General features: G+C 47.2%; 1 protein-coding gene across 3 annotated transcripts in view; it reads left to right on the top strand.

Annotated features, from left to right (window-relative positions):
• Nucleotides 1–12,418, top strand: part of SIPA1L2 (signal induced proliferation associated 1 like 2) — a 234,625-nt gene that overhangs the window by 185,770 nt on the left and 36,437 nt on the right. For 2 of the 3 annotated variants that reach the window (XM_023517655.1, XM_023517654.1), the window contains exons 10-14: nucleotides 3,028–3,285; nucleotides 5,137–5,232; nucleotides 6,907–7,007; nucleotides 7,445–7,548; nucleotides 9,290–9,675. In XM_023517655.1, the coding sequence (XP_023373423.1) occupies nucleotides 3,028–3,285; nucleotides 5,137–5,232; nucleotides 6,907–7,007; nucleotides 7,445–7,548; nucleotides 9,290–9,675 (945 nt within the window). The remainder of the gene's footprint in view (nucleotides 1–3,027; nucleotides 3,286–5,136; nucleotides 5,233–6,906; nucleotides 7,008–7,444; nucleotides 7,549–9,289; nucleotides 9,676–12,418) is intronic. The other variant, XM_023517656.1, reaches the window with a different exon arrangement.

Raw genomic sequence — 12,418 nt, 5'->3', positions numbered from 1 at the left:
CAGCCTCCCAAGTAGCTGGGACCACAGGCACCCGCCACAATGCCCGGCTATTTTTTGGTTGCAGCCATCATTGTTGTTTGGTGGGCCCGGGCTGGATTTGAACCCACCAGCTCAGGTGTACATGGCTGGCGCCTTAGCTGCTTGAGCCACAGGCCTTCCCTGTCACTCAGCATCTGCCGTGCAGGTACTTACTATCCCTGCACCTCTCTTGAGAGTTTCGGGAATGGTCTTCTGGATTTTCCCTCTGCACGCCCTTGGGTATTGCCTTCTGCTCTGCTAAACCTTAATCTTCCTTTGCTTTCCTGTCCAATGTTACTTACTGGTGTTTCAGAGTCTCATAAGTTCTGTCTGCAGTTGAGGTTGTTTCTGTTGCTTGTTCTCCTTGTTGTCTTGTGATAGTTTTCAGAAGAGGCTGAAACATTATTACTCTACTGACTCTGGAAGTCTGCCTTTTAAGAGAGAGATACCTCACTCTAGTAGATTTTTTATATTGAATCTGGCATGTCTCAGGAGAGGCACTGAAGTTTGAGCCTTCCCTGGCCTGCCTGGGCCCCTGGTGGACTATGCCGCTGGCTCAGATGGCGTCAGCAGTGCTGCCTGCACTGCGTAATTGATAGGAAACTTAGAGGGCTCTGACGTGAATCGTATTTTTCTAGCTAACGGATCCTAAGTGCCTGCCTAAGCATTTGAGCACATGGGAAAGCTGTCTCGGAGGTAACGGTGGGAAGCTCTGACTGCATTTTAACTGAATGAGTGTGGTGGCCAGAAACCATACCCGTCTCTGACGTGGTAGACGCTCAGGTTTTCCCTGGACTGTGACAGATTTTCCTAACTGTGTTTTTTTACTTTTCTCAGACTCAGTAGACCAAGTGATGTATGACCAATTCCCGATTATATAACTGAAGTTTAATATCTGTTCAGATTATGCAGATGGTGCATTTTTTATCTGACGTTTATTCATCACTTATGTTCAGTATTCTTGATTCTTTTTATGCATGTTAGTTAAAGATATATTCAGGTCTGACCTAGAAGTTTGTGAACTACCCAGAGAGAGAAAGAAAGCCAAAGTATATACATACAATGCCTAATGCCAATATCTGTCAGTCAGCCTGAGCCAAAAGGATGATACTGGATCATGAATACCCATGGCCATCCTGAGCCAGGGGCAGGCCGCTGCAGACAGTTTTGTGTCTGTGTCAGAAAGGCCCCTGCCTGCAGAGCTGAGTGAGCACTGAAGTCCAGCCCCTGCCCTCTGCTCACAGGCCTGTGCCCGGCCAGGCACCTGGGCAGACCACACACCTTTATTCAAGTCTGTACGTGGCTTGGTGGCCTTTGTGCTATTTAACATAGTTGGTAAATCACGTGCTGGTAGATTCAAACTGAGATTTGGGCCAAGTTTGGGAGAATTGATTGCCTAGAATGGGCTGTGGGGTGGACCCGGGAGCTGGGGAAAGGTAAGATGTGCCGGGAACTGTAGGCAGGCCAAGTTACTGACCAGTAGTTCCCCTACAGCAGTGTTGGCCAATAGGAATATTTCTTCTTGAATTTCCCAGTAGCCATATTATGAATAAAAGAAGTCAAGAGAAACAGGTACAATTATTTTACTAATGTATTTTAATATCTTCAAACTACTATCATTTCAACATCTAACAATATTAAACATTTATTAGCGAGATAGGTTACATTATTATTTTTTCTATTAGATCTTCAAAATCTGGGGTATATTTTACCTTTACAGCATATTTCAATTCACATGTTAATGTTTTCATCCCAAATATTGGCTGTGTTTAGATTTCAGAATGTATATAGTTGAAAAATTAGTTTCACATACTCAGGTTATTGTAAGCATATTTCAAAAATGATTGTGAGAATTGGTTTTTAAATTTAAGTTAATGAAAATGAAATCATCCTGTTCCTCCCTGGAACTAGCCCGTTTTTGGTGCTCAGAGGCCTCCTGGGACTAGCTGGCTGTGTTGACAGGGGAGCTGTGAGGGGCTGTGGGGGTCAGGGCCAGGCACGGGTGTGGGAAGTCTACCCAGAGCAATAAGAAGACTTGGACACTTTCAGGAAGATTAATCTCATACAGGATTTATAGTAGGTAGAAGCTTCAGAAAAAGGCAGAGGAACCAGTTAGACTCCACCAACCTCAATGTACTAAACACTGGTAAAAGCCAGTGTTCCAGAGCTCCAGACATGGTCAGTTCTTTTGCTGAGTTTATTGGCCTTCTGTTATGTTGGGTTTGACCAACTTTCCTAAAAATTAAGTGCCAGAAAGAAGCTGTTCTTTTTATTTAAAAAGATTTTTGTTAAAACTTTATTGGGTGTAATTGATGTGTAGTAAACTGCATGTATACAAAGCATAGAATTCGTTGAGTTTGGGGACATCTATTAAACAGTCATCACACACAAGGTGAGGAGCATTTCCGTCACCCCCAAAACGGTGAACATTGGTTTGGGGCATCTTATTTCCAGGGTCTGTGGCAGGAGCGTGAAGACAGAGGTGCAGTCTTGGTCCTGCTTAGTACCTTGAGCAAGTTGTTTCATGTCTTTGGCTCTTGATTTCTGACTACTGTGGGAAGCACTTGTTATCTCCAGTAATGTATTAAAATATTTAACAGCCTTCAGAGTCCTTGAGCCTCTGTTGTACCAGGTGTTAATACTTTCATTTACGTGTCTGGGGCTTGGCCAGTAGCTCCTTACCCACTGGTAGTTGAGCAGTGTGGCAGTATGCACCCATATTAGCAGGTACCGACCCAGATGATGTGTGTGCATCTGTCTAGCACCCAGGTGAAAGCCACAAACAGCCTTTTTAATTCCTGAACTCAGTAATTGCTGTCAGGAGAGGAACCGAATAGTAAGGGAATGCTGTCATATTACAGGTAAGGCGCTCCTCAGGAAGGATTGCTCTCTCTGCTTCATCAGCTGGGAGCCCCGAGGAGCACACGTAGCGTGATGGGTGTTGCTGGGCACCACCGTGAATGAGCCATGCTGATGCCTCTCTTCTCACCATCTTTCCTTGCCCGACAGAGGGTGCTCAGAGCTGTGCCGCATCCCCATGGTGGAGTACAAACTGGACAGTGAAGGCACGCCCTGCGAGTACAAGACCCCCTTCAGGAGGAACACCACGTGGCACCGCGTGCCCACTCCTGCCCTGCAGCCCCTGCCCAGAGCCTCCCCTGTCCCCGGGACGCCCGACCGGCTGCAGTGCCAGCAGCTGCTGCAGCAGGCCCAGGCCGCCATTCCTCGCAGCACCTCCTTTGACCGCAAGCTGCCCGATGGCACAAGGTAACACTGGGGCCATTTCCTCCAGGATGGCCCTTGTAAAACTCTGGGGTGAGAACTTGAAATCCTAGGGAGGGTCTGTTCACTTGGCTTACTCACTTCTAAGTTAGCTTGTTCATAACAAGTAGGCAGGTGGAATAGCAAGACAAGCCACAGCAGTGCCTGGGGCCCAGGTCTCTCCTGGTCCCACCATGGTGCTAATAAGGTACAGGTCCTGCCCTCCGGGACTACGGCCATTCCTCTTCACCTGGCCATCCCCTTTGTCAGGTAGTTCTCTGAACAGTCTTAGGACAGACACTGCAGACACTGTTCGACATGAGCCTCAAAGAAAACAAAGCTGATTAGAGCCCGTTACCGTAATGTGAGTAGTATCTTAAAAGGTTCCAAGACCGCTAGCACTTCTTTGCTTTTCTCTGATTTTAACCAAAGCAAGTTGAGTTTAAAATTAATTTTTCAGTGAAAGAATACACTTGTTTAAAAGTTAAGGCTGATAGCAGTAGAAGCTGGTGAGAATTTCTCAAAGCCTAATTTGCATAGGCCATTTCAAGGGAACAAAATAGTGAATTTGTTTTATTATTGTAAATCCTACTGATATTTTAGTCTTTAGGTAAGTCCTAGGCCATGGAGATGCCGTGGCCTCTAAGATACACGATGAGCTGGCCAGCAGGGTTGCAGGGCAGGCCCCAGACGGGGTGCCTAGATGCAGGCTGAATGTCTCCTAGATGCAGGACACACTGAGCACTGGTCTGAGAGGTCAGGGCCTGGGAGCGAGGCTATGTGGGCTGGAATCATGGCTCTGGCTTACTTGGCATGCCTGGTTCTCTCCACCCTTGTAGTTTCCTTACCTGACAAATAAGGTCTGGTGGTAACACAGACCTCGGGGGGGTATTCTGAGGATTGACTGGACCAGCCCATGTGAAATGAGTAGAACTGGGCCTGGCACATGGTAAGCCCTGTGTTGTAGGTGCTAACCAGAATTAACTGATACAATTGAAACATCCTCCACCTTCCCCACTTGATTCTTTCCAGAGTGAGTGTAGGAATGGTATTACTTTCATCTGATGTGGAAGTACCTTAGCTCTGGGTCTCCCTCCTCAGAAGTCTGCTGAGCTTGTAAAACTCCCCATATTCAAAGAAGCGTGCATAGGTAGCGCCCTGCTGAGAGGGGCAACATCTGGAAGGGGTCCGTGGAACCTCCTTTATTGAAGTAGTTTAAGTAATTATAATTTAAGTAAATCAAATTAAAATTTACTTAAAGTAAATTTAAGTAATTATAATTTAAGTAAATTATAGGGAAAAAAACATGATTCTAGGAGCAAAAGGGAGACTTGGCAAGCACGTCTCCATCAAGTGAGTTTCCATGAGTAGTACTCATTTTGTGTGTCTGAAAAAAGATAAATAGGATTGCTTTCAAGCGATGTGTGAAAATAAATAGTTTTGCCAAATTTAGGTTTTTCTCGCTGCATAACTTTTAAGTATAGAACCCAAACGTGACTTGTGTTAAGTTTCACATAATGAGAATTAGTAATGTTGTCGTAAATCTGTGTTCTCAGGGCTTGTGTTTCTGTTCTTCCATATTTCACGGTGCATGGGGAGGAATCTGTGCTTTAAATCTTTGTATGGTGAAGTCTTGTCCTGCCATACCTCCTTCCTACGATAAAGCCAGCCATAAACCGCCTGATCACCATGGCGTCGCCAGCTAGTTTATTTTTTTGTGATTTATTCCGCTTCATGTTGCAGTATGATTTTTTTTCCCTTTTCTTTGTCATCATTAAAGTGAATTTATTTGTAAAACAAAACAGGACAGATCAAGGTCCTGGGCAGAAAGCTGAGTACGCTGTTAATGATTCTTAGTAAACCTTTCAGAAGCTCGCCCAGTAACCAGTCATCATCCAGCGACCCAGGACCCGGCGGAAGTGGACCCTGGAGACCGCAAGTGGGCTACGACGGGTATTGCTCGTTTTTATTTTCCTGCTCTCCCTGGGAGGAACCTGTTTCTGTGACTCATTCAAAAGCATTTATTATGCTCCTGCTGTGCTCAGGGTCCTTGGGGAGCATAGAAATGCAGGCCTGCTTTTAGTAAGTGACTTACCCAGGTTAGAAAGCTCCTTGTTTCTGTACTATTTTTTTCTACTTTGATAAGGAAAGGCTTTCTGAGCAAGAAAATTAAGTATCTGAGGACTTAGTTTCCCTATCCCTTAAATTGGTGTTGAGAAAACACTGCTCAAAATCAGGGGCGCGGGTTTGGCATTTGGCTTTTTCTGCCTCCTGTCTGAGGACCGTCAGAGACTGCCTCAGTGCACTTGGCTGAGAACCGTCCTCCCTGGTACCCACGTGGTCCCCAGGGGCCAGCAACTCAGCAAGCCCAAGGACTTGTGTGAACAAAGACCCTGAATTGACTGAATTGACTGATCTTCCTCTGGGAAGAGAAGGGTGAGCGTGGCTCCAGGGTGCTCCCCTGAGGAACAGTCTACTTGGACCAGAGGGAAGAGGCTACTTACTGCCTTGGGGTGGAGTAAGGAGTGGGGTGCATTGATTCAGTCAGTGGGAAAGACCAGCTGGGAGGGAAAGCTCAGCTACTGCTTCCAGAGGTGCCCAGGGAGCTTTCTCTCCCCAGACCCTGCGCTTCTGGTTTGGGCTTAAAGGTAGATATCTGGAGTCTGTGGTACATGTGTTTTTTAACTTAGGCTTAGATAATAGATGGTGTTATATGTCAGGTAATTTTTCTAAATTACATTGCACTTTAAAAGAAGAGTGGAGTTATGTTGTTTTGTTTTGTTTTTTTTATATACATGGAAAAACCTTTCCTGTCTTTTTCTGTAAAGCAGAGTCGGTAATAAGGCGTCTGTAAATGAGGATCATCTCATAATGTGAATAACTGTTCAGTTTCTTTCTTTCATAGGGCTATTTTGTTTTTCTATTTTGGGTCATCATAAAACAAAGCCCACTCAGATACAGTATAGAGTTAATCACATTTTCTTTTTTATCAAAAAAATTAATACAAAGATAGATCAGTGCCTTGTATACTAGGCACAGAGGAAAAATAATTAACTTTTCCTTAGCTCACAGGGACACCACCTGGCCTTGGACAGTCCTTTAACCCCCTGCATGAGCAGCCCCTATTTTTTTCGGGGGGGGGGCACTTTATTGCCCTCAGTAGAGTACGTGGCATCACAGTTCACAGCAACCTCCAACTCTTGGGCTTAAGCAATTCTCTTGCCTCAGCCTCCCATGTAGCTGGGACTACAGGTGCCTGCCACAATGCCTGGCTATTTTTTTGTTACAGTCATCATCGTTTAGCTGGCCCAGGCCAGGTTCAAACCCGCCAGCCTCGGTGTACATGGCCAGCGCTGTAACCAGCGAGCTCCAGCCCCTAGCCAAGCAGCCCTTTTTACCTGTAAATAGCTGTCATCTAGGCACCTGTGTTAACTCTGTGGTGAAACCACATTCCCAGTTCCAGATGCCTTTAAGTGCTCTGGCAGGTTCAGCCAACAGAGTTTGCCGTTCCCTCTGCCAGAAAACAGCTTCTGACTGGGGATTTCCCTCACTCAGCCCATTTAGAAGCCGTGCCTGTGCTGGCAGGTGGCGTGTGAGAAAGGACGAGTGTGGCTCTGTCTCTTCCAGGTGCCAGTCTCCTCTGCTGCTCGAGCACCAGGGCGCAGGCCCTCTGGAGTGTGACGGGGCCAGGGAGAGGGAGGATGCCCTGGATGCAGGCAGACACCCAGGTAACAAGAAGCTCCTGGAAAGACCTCCTGCTCCCCTTCCCTGTTCCTCCTCCCCCTCCTGCTCCCCTTCCCTGTTCCTCGTCCCCCTCCTGCTCCCCTTCCCTGTTCCTCGTCCCCCTCTCTCCCCTCGTTCATTCGCTCATTGATTCCCTCAGCCTTGTGCCCCAGGCTGTGGTGATGAGCCGGGTGTCCTGATGACATGTGGGGGAGGTGTGGTCCAGATTCGGTTGTGGTCAAGATTGGTGCCTATAGAAATAGAACATTTGCTTTGTGGTGGAGGTTCTGTCTCCTTCTGCGTCATAACCATTGGTAAGACCAGAAAGTTCTAGACAGCCAGGCCTGTTCCCTTTTACCAAACCATTTATCCAGCTCCTGTTTTTCGTGAGTCAGGCTGACACTGGACATTGGAAATTCAGCTCCTCTTTTTTATCTGACAGAAACCAAATGGCATGGCCCACCTTCCAAAGTCCTGAGCTCCTATAAAGAAAGAGCCCTCCAAAAAGATGGAAGTTGCAAGGAGTCCCCCAATAAGCTTTCTCACGTAAGTCCTTTGCTGACTCAGCCAGAGCTGAGCTCCGCCACACACAAGTGCACCCTGCATGGGGGGCTGCTCAGAGCACGTGGCCTCACGGGGCTCTTAGAGATGATGCGTAAGGAAGTAATCTCCCCGATTTACCAAGGACCTCAGAGAAGTCACACAGCAAGTTATTGTAAACCCAAAACTGCATCCTCAACGGCCATAGTAGTGGTTACTAAATCCTGTTCCCATCTGTAATCTGCTAACCACTCACCGACTTAATGGCCGATGCAGAAGAGAACCGTGTGGTCGGGGAGGCTCTGCCCACGGGCAGCCAGCCCCAGGTGTGCCGTGGGGGGCGGCGCCCTTGCCGAGTGCTTCGTTCATCATTTGCCTGTGGAGACCCTGGGTGGGGACCCTGGGTGGGGACCCTGGGTGGGAAGGGGGTTGGAGAGAGCCTGTAGCTCAGTGAGGCAAGACTTTCATGTAAGGGCAGAGGCAGCGATCCATGGTTAACGACAAAGCCAACATTTTAATGTGGCTGGTTTTGACAATTTGCAGGGGAGGACAATTTATAAGCTCCTGAATTAAGCTGTTTCTTTCCTATTTCTTAACGCGGCAGTATTGAGTTTTGCCATCGTCCATCAGCAAACATGTGGCATTTCTTCCCTCAGCTGTGGCTGTGCCCTTGTTTAGTGTCAGCCTTGCCACGCGTGTTTCCGTTTAAACCACCTTTACGGGTTTGTCTTAGTGGTTTCAGCAAATGGAGCGTTAGGGCACAGGCTGAGAATAGCCATGTCGGATGAAAAGGGCAGCGGGATTTGCTTAAGGACGAAATGGAAGAAGAAAAGGCTGAACCACTTTAGAACTGACCACGGGGTGACTTACCCTCACGGTTCCAAAGACGTGTTCTGGGTGATGCTTTGGGACCAGTTAGTTTTCCCAGGCTATAAGGGAGGCTGCATCTGGACAAGCTTATTGGGCAGACAGAGGTATTGTCTCTTATCAGCTTTGTGTCTTCCGGAGACCCCCAAAAGCTTTGACTTTTTTTCAGACCTGTTTACTCTAAAGCAGCGGTTCTCAACCTTTCTAATGCAATGTATTTTCATTGTTGAAAAGGTGTCACGACCCACAGGCTGAGAACTGCTGCTCTGGAGAGAGTCCCATCACGTTAGCCCTTGGGACATGATCTGCCTCTCTGGGGTCTCTCTTGCTGACGCTGTGCACTGCAGCTGCAGAGAGCACACGCACCCATCATCTCGCATGGTTTGTCCAGGAACCACGGAGGCTCAGAGTTACAAATACAGAGAGGGCTACATGGTGGACCAAAAAGTCCCCCCCTGCCGCTGTGCCTCAGACCCGAGTCTTCTGCCCTAGACTGCAAGCCAACACTGGACTCTGTCCCAGAAGCATTTTCTTGATGAACATTTTCTTCCTTCTGTTAATGTCCCTGTTCCTCCCCAGACTGTATGGCCTGCGTCAGTTATTTTCTTGTTAGTGACACCATGGCCATGCTTTGTGCTTCATGTGCAAACAATTGAACAAGGACTTAAAAGACACCCGTTTAACTTAAGATAAATTATGGGAGGAATTATGAAGTAGAGACTCCTGAATAAAACTAGGATGTTTTTGAAAAAGGAAATACCATCCCTGCCCGCACTGGCGAGTGAGTGGCAGGGTTTAGGTGAGATCCCCTGTAAGGTGGGGTGAGACGCAGTGGAGTCGGGGTTCACGTGAAGGCTCTCTGTTCTTCTTTCTTCTCAAGATTGGAGATAAAAGCTGTTCTAGTCACTCCAGCAGCAATACGCTCTCCAGCAACACTTCTAGCAACAGCGATGACAAGCACTTTGGGTCTGGGGACCTGATGGACCCCGAGTTGCTGGGGCTGACCTACATCAAAGGGGCCTCCACCGACAGCGGCATCGACACAGCCCCGTGCATGCCCAGTGTCCTCGGCCCCATGCACCTGGCCGGCAGCAGGTCCCTGATCCACAGCCGGGCTGAGCAGTGGGTTGACGCTGGCGACGTCTCAGGGCCCGACGACGAGCCGGCCAAGTTGTATACCATGCACGGCTACGCCTCTGCCATCTCCGCGGGCAGCGCTGCTGAAGGCAGCCTGGGTGACCTCAGCGAGATATCCTCTCATTCCAGGTAAGCCCCGCCACAGGCCACACAGCACCTGTTGGGGCCACCTGGGCCCTGCCTGCTGGGTGGGGCAGGGGCCTGAAGTTCAAGCTATGGGGCTTATGGGTACATTGTCCCTCTCCCCCCACTGTCCAACTGCAGAGAAAGCAGTGGTTTCTAGAGTCTAATCGTGAAAGTTTGCGTGTTAAGAAGTCGCTTATTTGTGATCTTACTTTTCTTTTTCTTTAAATTTGCAAAGTGAGAAGGCAGTAGAAATATTAATCACTCTAGTCAGGCCACTTAGGTTTCTCTCCTAGTTCAGCCTATTGTTTCTATACGTTTTGGAGAAGAGGTGGCAAGCTCGCTCAGCTTCTGAGTAGAATCGAAGTCAGTGAAGGCAGCAGGTGGCCCCCTTCTGCGAGGGCACGTGCACACCTCCTCCCTGTCCCTGTGGCCCGACGGCAGAGGAGACCTGAGATCTTCTGTGTAACAAAGAAAGTGTGTTCAGCTTGGCAGCTGGGGTTTATTTGGTAAAGACGAGCTAAATGCAGAGGAATTGTGTTCTGAGTGTTCCAAATGGACATACGTAGTACATCGTGACAAGTGATTTTAAATGCTCATTGATGTAAGTCTGTACCGTGGACTTAAAACTCCTAATTTGTGATTCTTGCCTTCACCTTCAAAGACTAGGTAAAGAAATATATTTTATCAGTTATTCTGTGGACAGAATTTATTCATACACCTCCCACTGTTATTTTTTTCTTCTCTAAGGCTTTCTCTAGTTCAGCTCCAAGATACTGTGACTCTTTCCCAGAACTCCTCTAAATGTTGGTGGACAGAGTCAAACCGGCTCAGAATGGGAATGTTCTCACAGGTGCCTGTGTTGTGCTGAAGCATTTGTCTAGATAGTACTTGAGGCCTGTAAGGGCCACTGTGATGGCCTGCGGTGCTCCTCAGAGTCCTCCCTTGAACCCTCTCCTCTTCCTCACCCAGCCACTGCTAAGGGAGCCTGAGTGTCATTTACATTAAAAGTTAAAGAAAACTCTGCTCCGATTTTTATACAACCAAGGTAGTGTTGGTGCTCTTGTAACCAGCAAGTCTAGCACTATCAAGGTTCTGCTCCACCAACTAGCTCAAATGATACTGTGTAAAACTAGGTCCCTCTATCCCTGGGGCACTTGACAGCCCCCCAGAATGTCAGCATTCCTCTCTTGGGTAAAAACAGCTGTAATATCTTCAGGCCACCCATATTTATACTTCTCTGTCCCCAGGAAAAAAGTGGTTCTTCTCCAGTTTCTGCAGGAGAGATGGGTTCTGCCTCCTCTGAGGGTGCCATCCTCCCGTCCTCCCCTCATCCTATGTTCTTGACTTCAGTCACTATAGTGGGGTGGCATTGCCTGGGACAGGTAGGCCCTCTCTTGGACCACCAAGCCTTGCACCTGACGAATGGCTAACATAGCCATTTTCCCAGAAGAAAACCAGAGTATTGTTTGATGAGGCGAGAAGGCCGTGCACCTGAGGTAGCAGACGCCATACACGTCTGCTCCAGACGCTGTCTCTGTGCATTGGGCCAGACCTTTCCTCCGCTTTTTACCAGTTCTGTTTAGTAATTTGACTTAAAGTCGATTTAGTACTAATAACTAAAGTAATTATCAGTAAATTTGGTTTCCTGAATTATTCCTATCTTAATTTCAGGAATAATTAAAAACTGGCCATACTTACAAAAACCATCTTGGGATTTTATAACCTTTCCACATATTCAAAGCTTAGATGATTTGTAAAAGAGCTGATTTCATGATGCCTTTTTAGGTAAATGTAATTGGCATCCCAAAATTTCATGTTACGATGAAGTACAATTTCTGCAGAACCTACTTTCAGAGCACATTAAGTTGGTGATAATTTGGTAGGGATATTTATAGGCATTTGAGGTACTTTTTCTTGAGTACCTTAAACATTCGCTAATTTAATGGGTGAGGCTGTTAGAAGATCTATAAAGACTAGACGGAATATCTGAGTGACTCTCCTGTTTCCCGCCATTCTAAACTGAACGTGGCATGACGTTTGAGGAACTGATGTACGTGGAGTGAGTGGAATTCTTAACTCTTAATTCATAACTGCTTTCCTTGGAATTCTTGGTTGAAAGTGACTTTGAAGCAACATTTCAACTTGTGTCGTAAGCTTTTTCTCAGTGTGGAATCTTTTTAATGCCTCCTCCTGTCTACCCTCTGAGCTGTACAGGAGACAAGTTGATGGGTGGGGTAAGATTTATTTGCCTTGTTTTCTGTACGCTGGGGTAGAAGGCACATGGCTCCTCAAAACATAAGGAACCAACCTATCGAGTCATTCTGAGATTTTGCCAACTCTGAAATGCCAGGCCCCAACTGGGGCATAGGTGTCTGTGCGGGAGAATCCCTCAGTCCCATACTGGCCTCTTCTGTCCTGGTTCAGGTGGTTGTGTGGTCACCTCAGAGCTGAGGCCCCCTGCTCAGGATCTGGGTGGTGACAAGGAGTAGCCCAAGTAAGAGAGAGGAGTAAATTCTCAGAAACTGACATTTGTAAACACCTGCTAGCATCACACCCAGCCCTCAAGCATCCTGTATCCACATCCTGTGTTTTGCTGTCATTCCAGCAGCCACTCTTAGCTGAAATGGTTTGTGTGGACTGTGTACTCTGAAATGGTTTGTGTGTACTGTGTACTCTGAAATGTTGTGTATACTGTGTACTCTGAAATGGTTTGTGTATACTGTGTACTCTGAAGTGGTCTGTGTGT

Source organism: Otolemur garnettii, unplaced genomic scaffold (assembly GCF_000181295.1).
Source record: "Otolemur garnettii isolate 467f Iridium unplaced genomic scaffold, OtoGar3 scaffold00116, whole genome shotgun sequence".
Taxonomy (NCBI): Eukaryota; Metazoa; Chordata; class Mammalia; order Primates; family Galagidae; genus Otolemur; species Otolemur garnettii.
This window is presented reverse-complemented; position numbering and strand designations above follow the sequence as displayed.